Source organism: Prunus persica, chromosome G4 (assembly GCF_000346465.2).
Source record: "Prunus persica cultivar Lovell chromosome G4, Prunus_persica_NCBIv2, whole genome shotgun sequence".
NCBI classification, from domain to species: Eukaryota; Viridiplantae; Streptophyta; class Magnoliopsida; order Rosales; family Rosaceae; genus Prunus; species Prunus persica.
In genome coordinates this window covers 24,599,370-24,620,652 of record NC_034012.1, presented here as the reverse complement: position 1 = coordinate 24,620,652, position 21,283 = coordinate 24,599,370, and the positions used below count along the sequence as shown (strand labels likewise).

At 39.9% G+C, this 21,283-nt stretch overlaps 2 protein-coding genes and 1 long non-coding RNA gene across 3 annotated transcripts; all 3 read left to right on the top strand.

Moving 5' to 3' along the window:
• Nucleotides 7,902–9,119, top strand: LOC18780248 (cation/H(+) antiporter 15). Its single transcript, XM_007213319.2, has one exon. The coding sequence runs from the start codon at nt 7,902–7,904 to the stop codon at nt 9,117–9,119; it is 1,218 nt and encodes a 405-aa protein (XP_007213381.2).
• LOC109948574 lies at nt 11,594–14,617 on the top strand. Its single transcript, XR_002271232.1, has 3 exons — nt 11,594–11,660; nt 11,775–11,846; nt 14,548–14,617. It is a non-coding gene; the product is annotated as an uncharacterized LOC109948574 (long non-coding RNA).
• Nucleotides 14,971–16,756, top strand: LOC109948755 (probable LRR receptor-like serine/threonine-protein kinase At5g63710). The gene is made up of 5 exons (XM_020562465.1): nt 14,971–14,984; nt 15,113–15,178; nt 16,151–16,221; nt 16,309–16,452; nt 16,731–16,756. The coding sequence occupies exons 2-5, from the start codon at nt 15,150–15,152 to the stop codon at nt 16,754–16,756; spliced, it is 270 nt and encodes an 89-aa protein (XP_020418054.1). The 5' UTR covers nt 14,971–14,984; nt 15,113–15,149.

Sequence of the window (21,283 nt, the reverse complement as noted above, 5' to 3'; positions counted from 1 at the left end):
TTTTTTGATGTTTTGGTTGATGGGTTTTGTGTGAGTTTGGAAAAAGCTTGAGATGGGAGGCATTGAAAGGCTTGGATCGACTGTGAGCTTTTTGAATGTGGAGGTATTGAAATTGATAGATGGGGTGGGAAATTGAGGGAGTGTGTGTGTGTGTGGAGAGAGAGAGAGAGAGAGAGAGAGAGAGAGAGAGGAGGCGGTGACGGCGAAAAGGGAGGAAGGTCTGTTGGGGATGGTGGTGATGAGTCTGTGGGTGAAAGAACAAAAAGGGAGAGGAGGAGGGAGGGGTCTGTGGATTGAAAGGTGTCGGGGTGGGGGATTGGTCTGGGAGAAAAGGATGGTGGGCATGGGAGAATGGGAGGAGGAAGGGAGGAGATGGAAGGGGTTGGCATTAGGTTTACTATTTTTCTTCAATTTTTTTTAAAAAAGTAATTTTAAAAAAATGATTTAACTGAAAATTGGATGAAATGTTGAGAATTTAGATGATATGGGGGAAATTGGCAGAAAAAAAAAGTTCATTTCCTTAATTTTCGAAAAAAAAAAAGGATAGGGGGTCAATCGAAAATTAAGTACAAGTTCAGGGGCAAATCACTAGTATACCCTTGTTTTTTTAAAATTTATTTTTGAATTTTAAAAATTCACAAGTGACCTAATTTAATGCAAAGGGAGGTGATTGGGCCTAAAAAATATAGGTGATTTAGAGAAAGATTAGTTATAGGCTTACAAATTTAGTAATGGGGTTAAATATTTATCAAAAATTTTAAAAATATGTAGTCGGTCTGGTTTGACCCAGTCAAGCTTTTTCACTACAAGAATCAGAACTAGAACTGTACAAAATTGCAGTTTTTTGTCGGCTCAGTTTTTCGGTTTTCTAGTTTAAATGTCCACCCCTAGGTTTGGGGGGATTCCTAATCCTACTAAAATTGAGTTTGACAGGAATAGAATTTAGAAGTAATCCAATCCAAGTGGACTTGGGCCACTAAACACAAGAGTATGATTATGGATCCAATCAAGTGTTTTTATCCATCCACCAAATGCAAAAAATAAATTTCTTGTAATGAGAATATCATTGTTTAGCTATTCTCGGTCAATAATGCAATGACACGTGAAAGAATTATCCCGCATGTTATTGCTCTATTGATCAAAGATAACAAAAAGTGTTATTCCTGTTGCATGAAAATCTCTCTCCACCAAATGGAGCCTTTGTAGTTACTAATAAAGATCCAAGCACTAATGCTAGGGTTCAAGTAAGGGTAACACTATTCGAGAGGGCTCTAGTGATTATATTTTGTAAATTAAAAAAAGGGGCTAATAATCTTAAACATGTTAAAAATGGTTTGGTGTTCCAAATTTTGCTGAATAAAGTGCATAATAATTACCGGAGTCAATAGGCAGTTTACATAAAACATTGAAAAGATCACTAGAAAATAAGATAATAATTGACAATAACACCTATTTTTCGTACTTCGTTTTTTCTTCTTTTCATTTTTGGCCTTTTTTTTCTTTTTTCTTTTTGGAACAGATTATTAACATAAATAATATATAACTTTGAGTTAGACCACCTGAGTGGCACCACTGGATGGATATTTTTGAGCGTGTGACGTATCATCGGAGCAAAGTTCATGCCTAGTAACATCATACTTCTCCCCATCACCCCACAATGCATATGCCTCTTCTCCATGCACTGCGTCATCCCCAATCAGCAACTGTTCCTCCGGCATGCGCAACGGAACTATACACCGTAAGACTAGGCAAATAATGGAGGTGACCACAATATTCCATCCAATGATAAATAGGGCTCCCACAATTTGTTTGAGGATTTGCATTCCTCCTGAGCCTCCGTACACGCATCCGCGCGAGTTTGTGACGGGCAAAAGAGTGCACATAGTTCAAGGCTCAGCGAAAAGCCCCGTTAAAACGCTGCCAAGAAACCCGGCCACGGCATGGGTGTGAACTACACCAAGGGTGTCGTCAACTGCGGATAGCAGTTTCCACCTCTTGTCCACTATCATCATGGTGAACCATGGCACACTGCCTGACATAACTCCCATCACTATAGCGGCCCATCCTTGAACCAGACCTAAATAATTTACATATTTAAACAATAATATTGTATCAGTATATGAACAAACAAAACTAAAATAAAAGCTAGCTAGTTAATATGGTTAATTAAATGACTGTGCATGGTCAACACAACATGCCATGAGTCACCTCTCCTGTTAAAAACTGGCTAAATAATATATAGAAAAAAAGAAAAAGAGATGCAAATATATTTAGAGAAAACGTTAGAGAACCATATGAGAATTTTTTTTGGAAATTGGCCTTGTTTGGTATCCTACTCAAAAAAAAAAAAAAAAAAAAATTTCAAAAACTATGATTCTTTTTTAAAATATGAGTTTTCAAATGGTGATTTTAAGATTTAAAAACTTTTTTGGTATTGAACTCCAAACTATTTTTAAGATCTAAAAAAATTGAAATTTAAATCAGAAATCCTAAATTCCCAAATTGAAACCTCCAAAATAAAAGGGGGGAGAGAGAGAGAGAGAGAGAGAGAGGAGTGGAAGGAGAGAGAAAGAGACAGGGAGAGGGAGGAGAGAGAAGGAGTGACGGAAGAGGAAGGAGAGAGAGGGAGGAGAGAGAAAAAAACTATAAAACCTCATTTTTTTTGTTTTTAATAAAGGGTGCTTTTGAATTTTTCTTGAGTTTGAGTTTTTAAAAAGGGGCATTTCAAACGGGTTTTTGTGGTTGTAAACTTCAAATTTGTTTTTGAGTTTATAAAATTGGATCCAAGTAGGATACCAAATAGAACTAGAACGTGTTCTGTGAGGGAACGTAAATATAAGTAGTGAAAAGTCAAATAAACTTAATTTTTCTGGATTAATTAATGGAAGGCATTGCGTTTTGTGACGAGTAAGTAAGTATATTAATTTTGTTTTTATTAATTGGGATGATAAATATAAGTCAACTTTGCTTTGTTTTTTTTTGGGTCAAAGTTTGAAAAGCGGGAAAAAAGTCAACTTGAGAACTTACGTAATTCGTACCTGCAGCAGGAGTAATGCAGACGAGGCCAGTGATCATTCCTTGGACAGCTCCAATGACGGAAGGCTTCTCAAAGAAGATGACATCGAGCCAAGTCCAAACCAAGAAGCTCGTGGCGGCGCAGAAGGAAGAGACTTTGTAAAGATAACTGTGAGCTGATTAGTAGTGTCAACAAACCGTAAATGAAGAATACCATGCTGAACCAACTCCCTGATGAAATGATAATCAACCTCAACATGTTTTGTGCGAGCACTAAAAACAGGATTAGAAGCCAAATGAAGGGCAGATTGATTATCACACCAAAGTAACGGAGCAGAAGGAAGCTGAAAACCAATATCTTTAAACAGCTTAGCAATGTAAACAAGTTCAGCAGCAGTCATGGCAATACCTCTGTACTCAGATTCAGTAGAACTGCGACAAACTGTAGGTTGCTTCTTGGCAGACCAAGAAATTAAATTTGAACCAAGAAAAACACACCAACCACTAGTAGACCGACGATCCAAGGGGCATCCTGCCCAATCGGCATCAAAATAGGCCTGCATAACAAGGGGACCTTTGCGAAAACAGATTCCCATATCAAGAGAACCTTTAAGATATCTAAGGATTCTCTTTACAGCACCCAAATGATTAGTGCGAGGTTGGTGAAGATGATGACATACCAAATTTACAGCAAAGGACAAATCAGGCTGTGTCCATGTCAAGTATTGAAGAGCACCAACTGTAGATCTATAGAAAGTAGGATCAGAAAGCAACATTCCAGAATTGTCCAATTTGTAGGACCCCAAGGGAGTGGCACATGGTTTGGCACCAAGAAAATCAGTTCGCTGGAGAAGATCACAAGCATATTTAGTCTGAGACAAGAATAAACCAGAAGCAGTGCGTTTAACCTCTAACCCAAGGAAAAAATGCAAAGGACCCAAGTCTTTGACAGGAAATTTTTCACTGAGTTGCTGAATAAGAGCTTGACAGGCTGCATTATTGTTCCCAGTCACAATAATGTCATCGACATAAACCAAAACTAGGATTAAAGAAGAGCCACCCTTAATAAACAATGAGGAATCAGCTTGTGATGATCTGAAACCCAGAGAAATAAGTGCTTTAAAGAGCTCCTCATACCAAGCCCGGGGCGCCTGCTTAAGACCATACAAACTCCTATTCAACTTGCAAACAAAATCAGGCTTGGAGGGATCATGAAAACCTGGTGGTTGGCTCATATACACAGTTTCCTTCAAGAACCCATGCAGAAAAGAATTACTGACATCAAGTTGATTAAGGAACCAATCATATTGCACAGCTAAGGATAACAAAAGATGAATAGTAACAGGTTTTGCCACGGGGCTAAAAGTTTCATGAAAATCAATACCTTCCTGTTGATTGTACCCTTTAGCAACCAAACGAGCTTTGAACTTATCAACAGACCCATCAGATTTAAACTTGGTCCGAAAAACCCACTTACAACCCACTAAATTATAAGAGGGATTGGGAGGGACCAGGGTCCATGTCTGAGTCTTTTGAAGAGTAGCAATTTCAGAGGCCATGGCAGCAATCCAAACTTTGTGGGTTGCTGCTTGCTTATAAGTCTGAGGAGTAGGAGGAATTAAAGTAGTAGACTGAACAAAAGTAGGAATAGGGTGCTTAGTTGCAGAGAGAGCCTTGGGCTTTAAAATTCCACTTTTTGATCGAGTAACCATAGGATGACGATTAGGAGAAGAAGGAACTACAGATTCCTGAGAAGGGAGAGAAGGAAGGATTTGTTCTTGAGAAGGTAAAGAAAGAACAGATTCAGAAGAAGGAGAAATGGAACTAGGGGATTGTGAAGAGGAAGGAGAAGTAGGAGAAATCGGGAAAGAAAAAGTAAGAGAAATAGGAACTGAAGAAGCAGAGATAGGAGAAGATGAAACAGAGGGAGCTTGGGTTGCAAAAGGAAAAGATGTTTCATTAAAAAGAACATGCCTGGAAATAAAAAGCTTGCCAGGAGAAATATCTAGACATCTATAACCGGAATGATTTAAGCTATATCCAAGAAAGACACAAGGCCTGCTTTTAGGATCCAACTTTGAGGAACTATATGGTTGTAACCAAGAAAAATAGAGACAACCAAACACTTTCAAAGTAGTATAATTTGGAGTGTGTTTAAACAACAATTCCCAAGGAGACTGTGCAGAAGAAGTAAAGGGTAACCGATTGATGAGATACAAGGCAGTTTGAAAAGCATCTACCCAAAAGCGATGTGGAAGGAAAGAAGAAGCAAACAGTGTCCTAGCAAGCTCAACAATATGCCTGTGCTTGCGTTCGGCACTGCCATTCTGTTCAGGGGTGTGTGGACAACTCAACTGATGCACAATACCCTCTGTGTTTAAAAAATCTTGGAAAGCAGTACTTAAGTACTCACCACCCGAATCACTCCTCAAGATCTTGATCCTAGAGTTCAACAAGTTTTCTAACTTGGCCTTAAACACTTTAAAAGTTGCAAGCACATCTGATTTATATTTCAAAGGATACAACCAGCCGTATTTAGTGTAATCATCCAGAAACAAAACATAGTACTTATAACCAAGAGCTGAAACAGTGGGACTGGGACCCCAAACATCCGAATGCACAAGCTCTAAAGGCTTGGTGGACTTATGTGCAGAACTAACAAAAGGAAGCTTATGAGCTTTCCCAACCATACAATCAGAACATATTAAGGACTCAGACAAGTCACCACTAACAGGTAGATGATTGCCACTAACAATCTTGCGAAATAAAGAAAAGTGAGGATGACCCAACCTCTTGTGCCAAGTGAGGATATCACATTTATTAGCCAGAAAAGCAATTGAAGGACTTGATGAAAAAGGAGCTGCAGGACCAGTAGGAAGTCGATAGACACCATCCTCACTGAGACCTTGGAAGAGCATCCTCTTCGTAGCTAAGTCCTTAATTGTGAAGGAATCAGGATAGAGCGTTAGTGAACAAGAGTTGTCACGAAGAAACTTATTTGCCGATAACAAATTGTGTTTAATAGAAGGAACATGTAACACATCCTTTAAAGTAAAAACAGCAGAAGGAGTGTGTTTGCGAGTAAAACCAGTGTGAGAAATTGGTAAGCAATTACCATTACCAACTTGCAAAGAGTCAGAGCCAGTGAATGGAGAAGAATTCTGCAGGTGCTGATTAGTAGCAGTCACATGAGCAGTAGCGCCAGAGTCAACAATCCAAGAAGGAGAGGAAGCAGCACACTGTGGATTAGCATAGTAGCCAGTAAATGGTCCAGAAGATGAAGAACTGCTAGAAGCATTGAGCAGACGGCCCAATTTGCGACAAGTGTTAGCGGCATGACCTTTCTTGTTGCAGAACTGACACACAAGAACAGGGCCAGAAGAAAAACCAGCAGAATTGAATGAAGAAGAACCTCCTAAATTGGAATTACCACCCCCAGGGATTGAATTTCGAGAAAAATTGGGGCTGTGAAACCCTTGCGCACCAAATTGTGGAGGAGAAGAAAAATTTGGGGCAAAATTGGAAGGCGGTGACGGAAGCAGACCACGAGTGGGAGGAACCACGTGAGCGAGAAAAGTGCTAAGAGTTGTTGGAACCACGTGAGCGAGAAAAGTGCTGTGAAGAACGAGGAGTGGCGGCATAAGCATGAAACGGTTCCGTAGGTCCAGAGGAATTGGATCGGAGTTTGCGCTTCAGAAGAGCAGCTTCACGACCGAGAAGGTAACCGTGAAGTTCATCAGAGGAAACTTTTTCCCGACGAGTTTCAATAGAAGTGACGAAGGAATCGTACTCTTCAGAGAGACCTGCAAGAATGTAAGCCACCAAATCATCATCAGTTAGAGGATATCCAGCATCGCCCAAGCCATCAACAATTTCCTTCATCTGTTGCAGATAGGAAACCATAGACAGATCCCCTTTGACAAGATTCTGAAGACGCTGACGAAGATGATGAACATTTGCACGAGAGACTCCAGCAAAATGTTTTTCCAACATCTCCCAGAGATCACGAGAATACTCAATGCCAACCGTATGAGATAGCAAATCCGTCGAGAGAGTAGAGATGATCCAGATCATGAGTGATTGATCCTTATCATACCACAGATCGAAGGCGGGATTATCAACAATGCAACCAGCATCGTTAACAATTGTCTTCGACGACCGCAGATCAGCACCGGTGAGAAGGCCAAGGAGCTTGTATTTGCGAAGAACAGGAAGAAAAAGATTCTTCCACAACAAATAATTGCCAGCTTGAAGTTTGATCGGAACCATGCCTGCGATGTTTTGAACAGTAACAGTCGCAAAAGCAGGGATTGAAGACGATGTGAGAGAGACAGAAGGCGCATAAGAAGAAGAATTGGTCTTAGAAGCCATGGAAATCAGAGAATTAGAGCGGAAGAAACTGTTTGGTTGATGAGAAAAGCACTGTTTGGTTGGTGAGAAAATCACAGGTTGGAAGAAAAGGGAGAGAGGATCGAATAGGCGTATGATACCATAAAGGAATTTATGATTCTCATTTAATTAATTGAGAAAAGATTACAGAAGAGTATATAACACTTGTCTACTCTATACAATAGATAAAGCCACCTGTACAGGCTGTTACAACAGCTCTAACTAATCACTTACAAGAGTAACTAATAACAAACTAATCTAATCAGCTAACTACTCTCTTTAGGTCCTACCTATTCATCATCACCATTTCATTTTCATGAATTAACGTACAATAATAACTAATTAATACTCTCTTTTGTGTGTGTGTATATATATATATAATTTTGCAGGTTAAATTCCTGATTTTATATTGTTTTAATTGGCAAATATATATATATATATAAATGCAGGTTTTGGACCACAATACTTTTTCAGTAATGATGCTTGCAATTTTGATAATGACGGCAGCGGTTGGACCCATTTCGGCTTTGATTTACAAGTCGAATGTGCCATCTAAGCAGCACACGCACAGAAGCATAAGAAGCATACAACCCAACTCAGAGTTTCGAATCCTTACTTGCTTCCATTCAACAAGCAATGTTTCAAGCGTCATCAATCTGTTGGAGATTTCCAATCCCACCAAACAATCCCCGATGTTCATCTTTGCGGTCCATCTGAGGGAGCTCAGTGGCCATGCTTCTGCCATGCTCATAGTCCACGACACATGCAGCAATATTCGTAAGACAAGTAAAATTACAACCAAAAATCAAAAGCACTCTTCGCCTTCTGACCAAATTGTCGCTTCTTTTGAAAAACTTGAGACCGAAAGTGAAGAAAGCAGCTTGTTCGTGGAGGCACTAACTGTTGTGTCCTCTTACGCCTCCATGCATGAGGACATTTGCAATCTTGCGGACGACAAGAGTGCAGACCTCATAATCATTCCTTTCCACAAGCAATCCACCATTGACGGGGGAATGGACAACGGAAACCCCTCTTTTAGAGGCATTAACAAGAACCTTCTAGAGAACGCTTCTTGTTTAGTGGCCATCTTCGTGGATCGTGGACTCACCGATTCATCTAACATTAAAAATGAAGATGGCCATGGCTGCTGCCGCTGTGCCATGCTCTTCATTAGTGGGTCAGATGACCGCGAGGCATTGGCATATGCATGGAGGATGGCCAGCAATCCTAACCCTAAACCTAATATCAGCTTAACTGTGGTTGTTTTCATCGTCAGTAAAGATGCGGCAGTTCATTCAGATCTCCCTCCCAACAATCCTAATAATAATGATCACGATCATGATGAGGACGAAAAGAAGAATATTTTAGAGGTGATAGAGGAAAATGAGAAGGAGAAACAACTAGATGACCAATATATAGAGAGCTTTGTGCTCAATACTAGGAACCAACCTTCCATAAAATTAATTCACGAGGTGTTGAACAATGGAGAAGAAACTCTCAAATTGATAAGCGCCATGGGAAATGACTATGATCTTTATATCGTGGGAAGAGGGCAAACAGGTTCCTCACCACTCATGTTCGGGCTATCCGAGTGGGGTGACTGCCCGGAGCTCGGACCCTTGGGAGATGCATTGGCATCGTCCAACATTGTGGCCAGCGCCTCGATTCTCATAGTGCATCAAGATTGTGCTGTTAGCAAGTCCTTATTTAGTTAGGATTTTGGTTCCTTACTTACTTAGGATTTTGGTTCCTAATTTTATTAGAATTTTGGTTACTTATCAATTATTATTTAGTCCTATTGTAATAGAGATTTACTTCCTATTGTAATTTAGATATATTTCTTATTTTATTTAGGGTTAACACAGCTTTGTACTTGTATAAATACCTCCATATTGGAGAAGAGTAAAAATATGAGCGTATCTGAGCATAATTGAATATTTACCCTACTTTGTTTGACATAGTATCAGAGCCTAGTTTCTAACATGTGATAACCTCTGTCAAATTGAGAGTCGTTGGCACTCCTCATTCCTAACCCATCATAGGTCTTCATCTTGTATAGTCATCTTCTTTTGATCAATCCTCTCATATGTGTTTTCACCACACCTAGCCTTCACATGCTTCTTTGCTATTGTTCCAAATTTTTTAATTTTTAATCTTTGTATGCCAGATGGTCTTTCTTGATGTCCCAGCTTCTTTATCTTTGAAACTTCATAACAGGTCTTTTTACTCCGTGAGCCTCATCACCCCTCACTGAGCCGTTGCTTTCCTCCACGAGCCTTGTCACCACTCGCCGAGCCTTTCCTTTGACTGTTCTGCAAATCTCTGTCGTCTTCGGCTGTTCTCTTGAGTTGCCTTTCTGCTTCTCAGTTTTGAGCACCCTTTCTTTGTTTCTCTCTTTGCTCTATTTAGCTCTCTTTTATTTATGTTTATCTCTTTTGTTTGTCTATGCCCAATGGCTGGTGTTTGTTGTGTTCTTTCCCCACGCCATCTCTCCAGCTTTGTCACTCTAGCCTTTCCCGTTGGGTGTTTATTATTTATTTTTCTATCTCCTTCCCTTTTACCCTTATGCTTATTTCTTTCTACCTTTGGCCTCTTTCCAATATTCATCCCTTTCTCTGTTTGTCTATTTCCTCACAGATACCTTCCTTTGTCATTATTTTCCTTCAATCACAGCGTTATTCTATGCTTTTTTCGGTTCTAGCACCTCACTTTCTTCCACTAGTTTCTTTTTAAAAATTGTCACATGCAATTTCCCATGCTTTACTTTTTAAATATCTTTAGTTTCTTCCTCTTTGATCTATCGATGTGGTTTCCCCTGCTATGCAACCAAACTCTTTTCAGGTCCTCTCTATTTCTCATCTTTCTTTTACCAACCTTTTCCATTTTGTTGTTTTCTCACTGCATTATCTCTCGCTTTCACAACTCCCTTATATAATATTGCTTCCCTTTGATGGGCACTCTATCTATTCCTATTCCACACATGAAAGGTTTCCTTTTTTCGGTGTCCTTTGCTCTAATTCCTGTTTGAGCACCTTATCTTTGTCTTTGTCTTTGTTCATGATTTGTTGGGTTTCCTCCCTTACTATTCTCTTTTTCTAAAGTTTTTTCTACATGGGACAGCCGTATGCTACCACCTTCCCCTCTTGCATTTGTTTCTGCCACGAGACTGGCATGTTTGAGTCTCTTTACTATTATTTCAATTTATCTTCTTCCAAATCTCGACCCTTTACCAGTGTCAGATTTGATGGGGAAATAGATGCAACTTTATTTGGGTGCTGCAACTTTATTTTTCGGTATTGCTTTCTCCAAATCTCGACTCTCATACATCGTCGGATTTGAGGGGGAGTGACATCGCTGCTTATCTATTCCACTGCAATTTAGCTACCTATCTGCCATGACTGATTCTTCTACATTTGAGCGTCAGTCAACTTCTGTTTCTTAAGTGCCACTTCTCTTATGGTTCTGATGACCCGTTCTCTTCAGGGGAAGAGGGGGAGTGAAGATAAGTTGTTTGTGCGATAATGGAAGTATTTGTCATTGTTATTGCTACTGACTACTATGTCCTTTGCTGGTGCCAGTACCGTTGCTCATCCCTGTTATGTCTCTTGTTAGGGACAATATTATTGCTCCTGCCTATTATGACTCTTGTTGGGGACAATGTTGATTACTGTTGATGATGCCTGTTATGTCCCTGCCTTAATGCTCTTGCTGGTGCCAGTGCCTTATATTGCTGTTGTTCGGTACCAGTATTGTTGCTCATGCATGTTATGGTGCTAGTATTGTTGCTTATGCCTTTGCTGGTGTGTTTCTGTTGTGGTCGATGTTGCCACCGTTGATGTTGTCTTTGCTTGCTTTGCTTTCCGTTGATGTGGTCATTGTCGTTGTTGTTGCTGTGGCCTTGCCCTTTGTCATTGCTTCTGCCTTATCTACTATCGTGCTCACAGGCTTTATGTGTTCTACCTTATCTACTGCCGTGCTCACATGGTTTCTGTGTTCTGCCTTACCTAAGTCCAAGAATTTTTCATTTTTCATTTATCAGAATTGTAATATAAACAAAAGTTCTTTTCACCGGCCATTTATGGTTCTACATACAATTTCGTTCTTCACTTACGATAATGTGCAGGTGAAGCATTGATCGATTTGCTTAGGGCACTGAATGATTCCAGTGGCCGAATAACAGATTGGAATAATAATCTCGTTAGCCCCTGTTTTAGCTGGTCTCATGTCACTTGTAGAAATGGAAATGTCATATCCCTGTAAGTTAAACTAAATTTTATGATCATGAAAAATATATATTTTATTAATATCGCCATCTTTGAAAATCATTTATCATTGCAGTACATTTAGTTTGTGAATGTACTACTTTGCAGGAGCCTGGCATCAAATGGATTTTCTGGAACGCTTTCTCCTTCGATTACTAAACTGAAATTTTTGGCTAGCCTGTAAGTCAACTTCTTGATGCATTAGTATTCTGGGGCTGATGGTGTCAGAAAATGTAACATAATCCATTGGCTGAAACCTGATTTGGATCACTAGTTTGTGCTCTGGTACCAAGAGAGAGAGAGAGTGACAGGACCCGCCTCGGAATTTCCCGAAAACCGAAGTGGACCCCGTCTTTATTCCGACATCTTCCTGATGCCGGGCCCACTTACTAAGAAACCGAGACATTCTACCAAAAATTTGGCAGAGTCTCCCCTGTAATTAAGCAATCCCAACAAAAACTATTCAACCTGCAACATACATAAAATAAAAATCCCAACCAGCAGCATGCTTTCTTAATTCTACAAGTCATACTAGAGTGGCCTCCGGCCTCACAAGTAAAATCTACCATGGGCAATACAGAATATCTTCTGAATTTAGATTACAAGAACAGTTGAGTAGAAGAAATTACTCAGTTCCTAACTAGAAAGATTCACAGTTCGAGCCTCGTACACCACTTGCATGCTTCCTGGACCGACTACTGGCTGGGGTGCGCAAAACAGAAAATATGTGAGTGGACAAAAACCAGATTTGCAGTTAAAAACAATATAGTAACCCCACCATGTAAAAATAATGCTCAAGTCATGCAGGTTCACAATTCAATAAATAATTACTCAAAACAACATTCATTAAAACTATTCTAAAACACCAGTTATCTCCTTAAAAAAGAATCCCATTCTCTCAATCTTACAACTCCTGTCAAACCACCGAAAAACTCTAATTCTTCACTCACTCAACTATACGTATACATAAAAATATACATATATATATAACTATAAATAGCTATACGATATACTCATCACACCACCTAGGTACCGGGGAAACAATCCAACTGGGGGATCGTTTGACTAGTCCGTAGGATTTTCAGGTGCTATCCTGTGTCTAGGGATGAGCGGTCCAACCGGGGGACGAAACTCCAAAGCTCTCACACCGGAACATCCAACGCCATGTGTAGCTCCTAAACTATGTCCTACGCGCGCAGACTGGATCAGCACACACCGGAACATCCAACGCCATGGTGATGACCCTAAACACTATACAAAGTCTTTTCATACGCCGGAACATCCAACGCCACATATGGAAAGTGTCTTACACGCCGGAACATCCAACGCCGCGAGTGAGACTGATAACTGGGGAAGGTACTTACATAGTGTAATCATACAACTTCTCTCAAAAATCAAATTCTTCCACAACACCCTTCAACAACCCAAGTATCTCGTCTATAGAGAATATATAAATATACTTCTCCACAACCATATAAAATGCACTCTCAAAACCCACAATGCCAAACTCACAATATATTGCCAAGCGCTATACAACCAACATAATCAACTCATGAATATAATATATATTCAATAAGCCATTAAAACATTATGCAAAAATCTTTCATCAATTAAAACCATGCATATGATTGAAAACAAAGTCCACTCACAAGTATTCCCACGCTTCCTGACCACGTGAGGGTCCTGCCTGCTGAGTACGTGCAGTCGAAACACCTATTTCGAGATACGAACCGTTAATTAATATAAAATTACGTCGAAGCGAAAATCACAAATTGAATGCTTAAATCCCAAATTCCCCATACGTGCACATTGAAGAAGGTATCCTAAGGTCCGATTACAGGTTTAGGAATCGTTCGCGATTTTACGGTTATCGTTAACCCGCAAACTTTGCATTATTGAATCGGAACATCTGGGGCTCCGATTCATAATTCGTGAAGTCCCATATGGTCCTAGGAATACCTAGAACAACATATTTTAATTCGGGAAAGATCTAACGGTCGGAACCTATCGAACCTGGATAACGCACAATATGCGAAAATTCGTTCGATAGCCAAACGACATCCGAATTGAGATCCGCGAATTCCTATGCTCTCGTGACAACCTAAGGATCTCATCGGGTTAATTTACAACCTCACCAGCCTTGTCCACATGCCGGCAGTGCGTGGGTGTGTAGAGTAATTCCGGGAACGGAAAAACTTCACACCCGAGCTCACCCTTCCTACCCTAGCTTCTACTCAAGGTCAGGATCACTTCATTCAACTATGGGAAGGTCCAATTCGGGCGGCAACTGGCCGAAATTTCATTTTGAAATCCGGCCAAAACCTAGATTTTCTAATCGATTTCCTAGACAACGAATCGGTCCAAACCTATACAACAGTCAGCTAGGGCTCGAAAAATGGATGAGAAACCATAGCTCACTCACCGGGTTTGGGCGGCGGAGGCAGCAGCGAGAAAGCTCCGGTTCAAAACAGTCGAGCTCGCAGCCGGAGTTCGTGGTTTCCGACGGGGAAAACGGGCAGGTCTTGATCGGGACATCAAGGTGGATCGATCGGGACCGGTCTCTTGTCCTGCCGTGGCCGGAGCTGAGAGAACCGAGGAGAGAGAGAGTCGGTGTCGAGGAGAGAGAGAGACTGAGGAGAGAGAGAGTGTCGAGCGCGCACGAGGAGAGAGAGAGCTGAGGTGAAAAATCTAATTTTTACCAAACTTTTTGAAATATTTACAGTTTTGCCACTGATAGTGTTTTGCCCGTAATTTTTTCGTTACAATTCCGATTCAAGCCTACCGCATGTCTACGAATTCGTCTCAGTACTACCTACTCAGAAACACCATCCGTGGTCCCAAAATCCTTCTGAATTTTGATAAAATAACTTTATTTATGCAGGGACTTCCAGGATAATAGTCTAACGGGCCTGTTACCCATTTATCTTGCCAACATGACACAACTACAGAAACTAAATCTTGCAAACAATAATTTCAGAGGTCCTATACCCAATACCTGGGGTCAACTGTCCAATTTAAAGCATTTGTAAGGCTGCATTTCCCTTCCTAAAAGATTCCAACTTTCTTTTTTGTCTATATATGTAAAATGTTCTTGTATTTATTGGGGAATTGCCTTGATCTGTAGCAGTTACTTATGCTGTTGTCTTATCTGAGTGTTCTACAACTGTTTATATTGGAAAGTACTATCTTGTGAACACTTTCCTGTTCTCCAGAAAAGAAAAATTAATCATCTCACCTGTGCTTCAGGGTATTGAGGGGTAACCACATATCTGGACATATTCCGGATTCACTTTCAAACATTAGCGGGTTGACTGAACTGTAAGCAATTCCTTTTTTTCGCAATCCTGCTGTTTGACTTATTGCCTAAATATAATTGCATGCCTATCTGAGCTTGCACACTGTGTGAAATTCTTTACCATTTATAAATTCCTTTTTTTTTTGGGCAGGGATCTTTCATCGAATGAGTTAACCGGAAGAGTTCCAATGCAATTCTTTACAATTCCAAAATTCAAGTAAATCCCATTAAACTCTGATTCTCATTTCCTTTTATATTCCCTTGTATTGATGTATTGGCATCAGCAATAAGTACGAATTCTTATTGTAAGAGATTTTGCACGGCCAGTTTACCAACATGCACTGGTCGGGCGACCTTGGTTATCCGTAAGTACGGTTAACCCTGTTATAGAAAATTGGATATATATATATATATATATCATACTCATATAATTTATATTATTTTTAAATACATCCTTGTTTTGTGTTTGTCTGCATGCTAAAGGAGTTATGCGAAGGATGTCTTTGTTTAATTCCTTCACTGGAGAGATAGGTTTATGTGGCTAGAGCTAGGGGAAAAAGATGATTATCTAGGAGGGATACGGGTGGAATTAATAAAAAGAGTGAGAAATTATTCGGTTATGTTCTCTCGTTCCTGAGGGAATTGAAACCACCAGCTGAACTGAGTTGGATTTTGAACCGTATGACCTTAATTTTTGTCAAAATCCTAACCAAACTAGCCGGTTCGGTCTGGTTCAGTCTGGTTTCGCCCACCCCTACTGTTGGTGTAGGACTGGGCTGACTAAGAGGTTTGAGAGAGTTCCAGCACTAAAGATGTATGATAATGTCTTTATCATGAAATGGTGCTATGGTCATTAAGAGACGAGTTTAGTTCTTCTTCTATTACAGTAAGTTCGAGGTATAGGATCTGACTTCTGGACTGCCACTTATAATAGTTTCATCAAGCACGAGTGTCATTTTGGATGTATATATATTATTTTTCAAATGCTTAAATTCCTACTTATTATAATAAAAAATGGCGTCTTTGGTTCCAATGTTGTGTAATTTGGTTCTAGATGACCTTTCCGTTATTATAATATTTTCCTTCAGCATTGCGTCTACATTCTATAATTTGCAACTTACTGTATACTTGTCCAGTAGTTATATTATATATCCTTAATGGTTTGCTATTAATTGTTTTATCCTTACAGTTTTACAGGAGCACGTCTTGCTTGTGGTTCTAGCTTGAAGCAGCCTTGTGCTTCTGGCTCTGTTCTCCGAGGTTTATTCTTTGTACAACTCTACTATTTCAGTTTACCAACTATGTTTGAATTACCTAGGAATAACCTAAGATTTTAAAATTTGGCAGTTTCAACCAAGAAATCAAAACTTGGAACGGTTATAACTTCGGCAAGTTGTGGTGTAACAGTAATTCTTTTGATTGGGGCTCTTTTTGCTTATCGATATTATCGCATGCACAAACTAACACATGATGTCTTTGTTGATGTTACAGGTAAACTTTCCTTACCTTTTACTTTTGAAATCACTTTCAGTTTGTACTAAGCATCGTTATGAAAATTTAAATTTGAAATCACCTCAACCTAGTTAAGTTAGAATCGATCCCCACCCTTTGTAAGTCAGATGTGTAAATAATCACTTACCAAGTTTGATTTATGTATTCGTTTAATCTGTATTCAAAAGTCCAAATGCCTAAAGTCGCATCACGAGCTACACAATCTTGTCAAACTAACATCTACTCCACCCCCTTTTCTTATTTTAATGTAATTTTAGGTGAAGATGAGTGCAAAATTTGTTGAATTATAAGTGCTTAAGTTGATTTCAGGATTAAGAGTTTTGTTTTCTGCTTATTTGTATTTCTTTATACTTAGTCCAGGTGTCATAGCTTGATTGGTTAGATAGTGAATGGCTGAGATTGCTTTGATAAAATGCATCCAGCTGGTACTGTGCATAACGGTTATTTCTCCTCACACTAAGAGTGTGTTGTAGTACTGAAAATCTGAGCTAATGAGAATGTTCTCTCTGCTACACGTATAGCAGAGCAGTTTTGGATTTCTTCAAGTTTTCTTAAATTCTCTTCTCTCTTCTCACAAAATCTCATACACAGATCCTAAAACTCTAACATGGCCTCAGAGCCAGGTTGGATTATCTAAAGCTGGGCGTTGTTCTGTGAAGAAAATCGATCGAGGTGAGCTCATTCTAAGCTCACGAAGCTGATTGAGCTCGATCAAGGGTCGAATCTGAAGACATCTTGTTTCCAGGTGAATCTGAAATTCGTAATGGCTGGATTTGGAAGTTCAGAGGCTAGAATCCCCATTTTCTCAGGTGAGAACTATGAATTTTGGAGGATTAAGATGGTAACCATATTCAGATCATATGGTTTATGGGGTTTGGTAGAAAAGGGGTTTTTAATCCTAGATTCAAAGACGAAGAAGGAATCTGAGGATGGTTCAGAAGAAGAAGTTGATGAGAAAACAGCTGCGATTCTCATGAAGGATGCGAAGGCCTTTGGTATCATTCAAAATGCTGTTTCTGATCAGATTTTTTCCAGAATTGCAAATGCTGACTCTGCAAAGATGGCTTGGAATCTGCTGTACTCAGAATATCATGGTGGAGAGCATGTTAGATCGGTAAAGCTTCAAAACCTTAGACGTGAATTTGAATACACTAGGATGCGTGATAGTGAAACCTTATCTGAATATCTTACTAGACTAACTGAATTGATTAACCAAATGAAAACATTTGGTGAAGTTCTGTCAAATGAGAGGCAGGTTCAAAAGGTGTTAATTAGTCTAAGTAAGAAGTATGACCCTATATGCATTATGATTGAAAACACAAAGACACTAGAAACTGTGGATTTGCAGGAAGTAACTGCTATTTTGAAGAGTCAGGAGCAAAGGCTTGAAATGCATAGTGTTGATACAGCTGAGAAGGCATTTGCCTCATTCACTGTGAATTCAAAGGGTCAGAACAAAAATACTTCTCAGTCTGGTTCATCTAAGTCACAGAGAAGCTGGAACTCTAAAGGGAAGTCATGGGAGGCAAAAGACAAGTCACAGCAGAATAATTATTCTGCACAGAACCACACTTCAACACAGTTCTCAAATCAGGAAAACACAAAGCCTCAATGCAAGGTGTGTTCAAAGCATCACTTTGGTGAGTGCAGGTATAAGGGAAAACCAAAATGCTATAGCTGTGACAGATTTGGACATCTTGCTAGAGACTGTACAGTGAGCAAAAATGTGCAGAAGGCTAATTGTGTAAGTCAAATGGAGGTTACAGGAAACCTGTTTTATGCCAATTGCTCAACCACTGAGATCAAAACCAATGAATGGTATATTGATAGTGGCTGCAGCAATCATATGACAGGAAATTTAGAATTGCTGGTTGATGTGAGAACTAATGTAGCTGGGAGAGTACAAATGCCAATTAGTCCACTAGTGAGTGTAGCTGGTATTGGCTCACTGAGTATTGATACAGCAAAGGGCAGGAAATACATCAGAGAAGTAATGTATCTGCCAGGATTGAAAGAAAATCTGCTAAGTGTTGGGCAGATGGATGAACATGGGTACTGTCTGGTGTTTGGAGAAGGGATGTGCAGGGTATTTGATAGCCCATCCATGGATTATCTCATCATAAAGGTGCAAATGAAGAGTAACAGATGCTATCCTGTCTCTTTTCTGGTTGAAAAACAGTTACTAATGAAGACTAGTTTTCTTCAATCCACATGGATTTGGCACAAGAGACTTGGTCCTCTGAATTTTGGAGGATTGAAGCAGCTAAGGGATAAAGAAATGGTACATGGTTTACCAAAATTGGAAGAACAAAGTGGTGTGTGTGAAGGGTGCCAATTTGGAAAACAGCACAGAAATGTTTTTCTAAAAGATCAAGCTCAAAGAGCAAGCAAAGTACTAGAGCTAGTACATGTGGATCTCTGTGGTCCCATGAGAAATGAGTCTGTTGCAAGGAACAGATATTTTATGCTGATTATAGATGATTTCACAAGAATGATTTGGGTATACTTCTTGAGAAACAAGTCAGAAGCCTTCTATTGTTTCAAGAAGTTCAAGTCCATGACTGAATTACAAACTGGACACAAGGTGCAGTGCATAAGAAGTGACAGGGGTGGAGAGTTTCTGTCTACTGATTTTTTGGAGTTCTGTGAAGCTAATGGCATTCAAAGGCAGCTTACAATGGCCTATACCCCTCAGCAGAATGGAGACTACTACGATTTACTATTTATGCGACGGAAGTTTGCGCGACGAACATGTTTTCGTCGCGCAAAAATCACTATTGCGACGAAAAAAAAATACCGTAGCGCAAACAACAGAACACTAGCGCGACGAAATTTCTTCGTCGCGCAAACAATCTATGCGCGACCAAAACTAATTTCGTTGCGCAAAGGTCGGGGAAAAAACCCCGGTTTTTTTTTTTGCGCCAGAATCTTGCGCGACGACAACAATCGTCGCGCATGACAATATTGCGCGACAATCCAAAGATTTTGTCGCGTAAAGATGGACAGAAAATTGTCTAATTTTTTTTGCGGTAAAAAACTTTGCGCGACGAACGTTTTCGTCGCAAAAGACAACTTAGCGCGACGGAAACACGTACCGTCGCGTAAGAAAACGAGGGATACTTATTTTTGGCGGCAAAATGCAGGGTGGATAAAACTTTTTTTGCGCGACGGAATTACCTTCGTCGCGTAAAGTGTAATGCCGGTGCTTTCTTGCGCGACGAAATAAATAATTTGCGCGACGTAATATAAACCTTGCGCCACGAACTTTTGTGCGACGGATAATGTTATTCGTCGCGCAAAAAAGCAGATGTCGACAGGTAATTGCTCGACGGAAATGTTGTTTTGTGCGACGGAAAAGTGGGTTTTCGCGACGGCATTTTGCGCGACGGATTGGGTTGTTCGTCGTGCAAAGTCCTTCTTCTTCATATTAGTATCTGCCATTGCAGAGGCAGAATGCAGTTTCTGCATTCTGCCTCTCTCTCACTCTCCCATTGCATTCTGCCTCTCTCTCACTCTCCCTACCGTTGCTCTGCTGTGAATTCAGTACGTTCATTGGGTATGTATTTTTTGTCGTTAGTTTAAATGTATTAATGTAAATTCGTAGTAACGCTATTAATTTTGTTATCGTTAGGGATATTTGTGATTGGTGATTGGTGGAGAACGATTGAGAAGGTATGTTATTGTAAAAGTTTGTTTGTTATGTTTGTAATTTTTTTGTGAAGTTATATGTGTATAATGTTGTGAAATTGTGCGTGACATAGCACAATGTGTTGTGATGTACGAAGTTAATTGAAATTAACTTCGTACTTTTATTTTTATGTTTAGTAACACGTAGTTTCCCGTTCGAGATTAGTTGGATTTCGTGCATGGATGCGTAATGCATGACTGCGGTCCAATTAATTCTTGAATTGTCCCATTATTTGGACAGTTTGGTAATGCATAGTGTTGTCACATAATCTTTGGCTACAGGATTAGGTTTCGATTGTGGAGATTTCGGTGTCATCTCGGTACGTTCTTCGGGTGGTACGTAGGTATTTATACCTATGCCCACTTCAAGAACTGTGTCGAGATGCTGCCGAAATTAATCCACGTCGAAATCTAATCTCATGTAGCAGTAGGTTACGTGACAGGACTATGCATTCCCGAATGGGATAGGGCCCTTACCGGAGGCATAAGGTGACATTATAACTTCGTATGAAGTTGTTGTGATTGTTGTGTCGTGATTGTGGTTTCAGGAATTATGAGCAGAAGGTGGATACAGAACTCGAATAGATGCGCAGACGAATACTTGGATGGAATCGAGGATTTTATTGAGTTTGCACGTAGACACAACCCGGGTGCAACTAGAATCCGTTGTCCTTGTGGGAGGTGTAACAACACGTTGTGGGAGACAATTGAAAATGTTGGATTTCATTTAGTAAGGAATTGAATGATTGAAACATATAGCATTTGGAACCTTCACGGCGAACAAGTAGACCATGCTTCGTCTTCAAATGCCCCAAGAGTGGACAATGTTGAACCTATTGTGGATCCTAATGATCAAGTCATGGGTATTATACAGGATGCTTTTCCATTCGCATCGACCAACATCAATCAGGAAGGGGAAGATGACGTGCCTACACCAATAGACAGTGCGGAGTTTGAACAGTATGAAAAACTGTTAAAAAATGCCAACCAAGAGTTATACCCGGGGTGCGAGAGCTTTTCCGTTCTCACTGCCATTGTGGAGCTAATGCATGGAAAAATAAAGTATCGTATGTCGAACTTGTGTTTCGATTACTTTTTGGGGGTTTTCAAGAGAATGCTTCCA

Coding starts and splice junctions, on each gene's coding strand:
- LOC18780248 (XM_007213319.2), top strand. CDS start 7,902: ATGACGGCAGCGGTTGGACCCATTTCGGCTTTGATTTACAAGTCGAAT.
- LOC109948755 (XM_020562465.1), top strand. CDS start 15,150: ATGCAATTCTTTACAATTCCAAAATTCAA. Junction 16,222..16,308: donor TTCTGGCTCTGTTCTCCGAG/GTTTATTCTTTG, acceptor AAAATTTGGCAG/TTTCAACCAAGAAATCAAAA. Junction 16,453..16,730: donor TGTCTTTGTTGATGTTACAG/GTAAACTTTCCT, acceptor ATGTAATTTTAG/GTGAAGATGAGTGCAAAATT.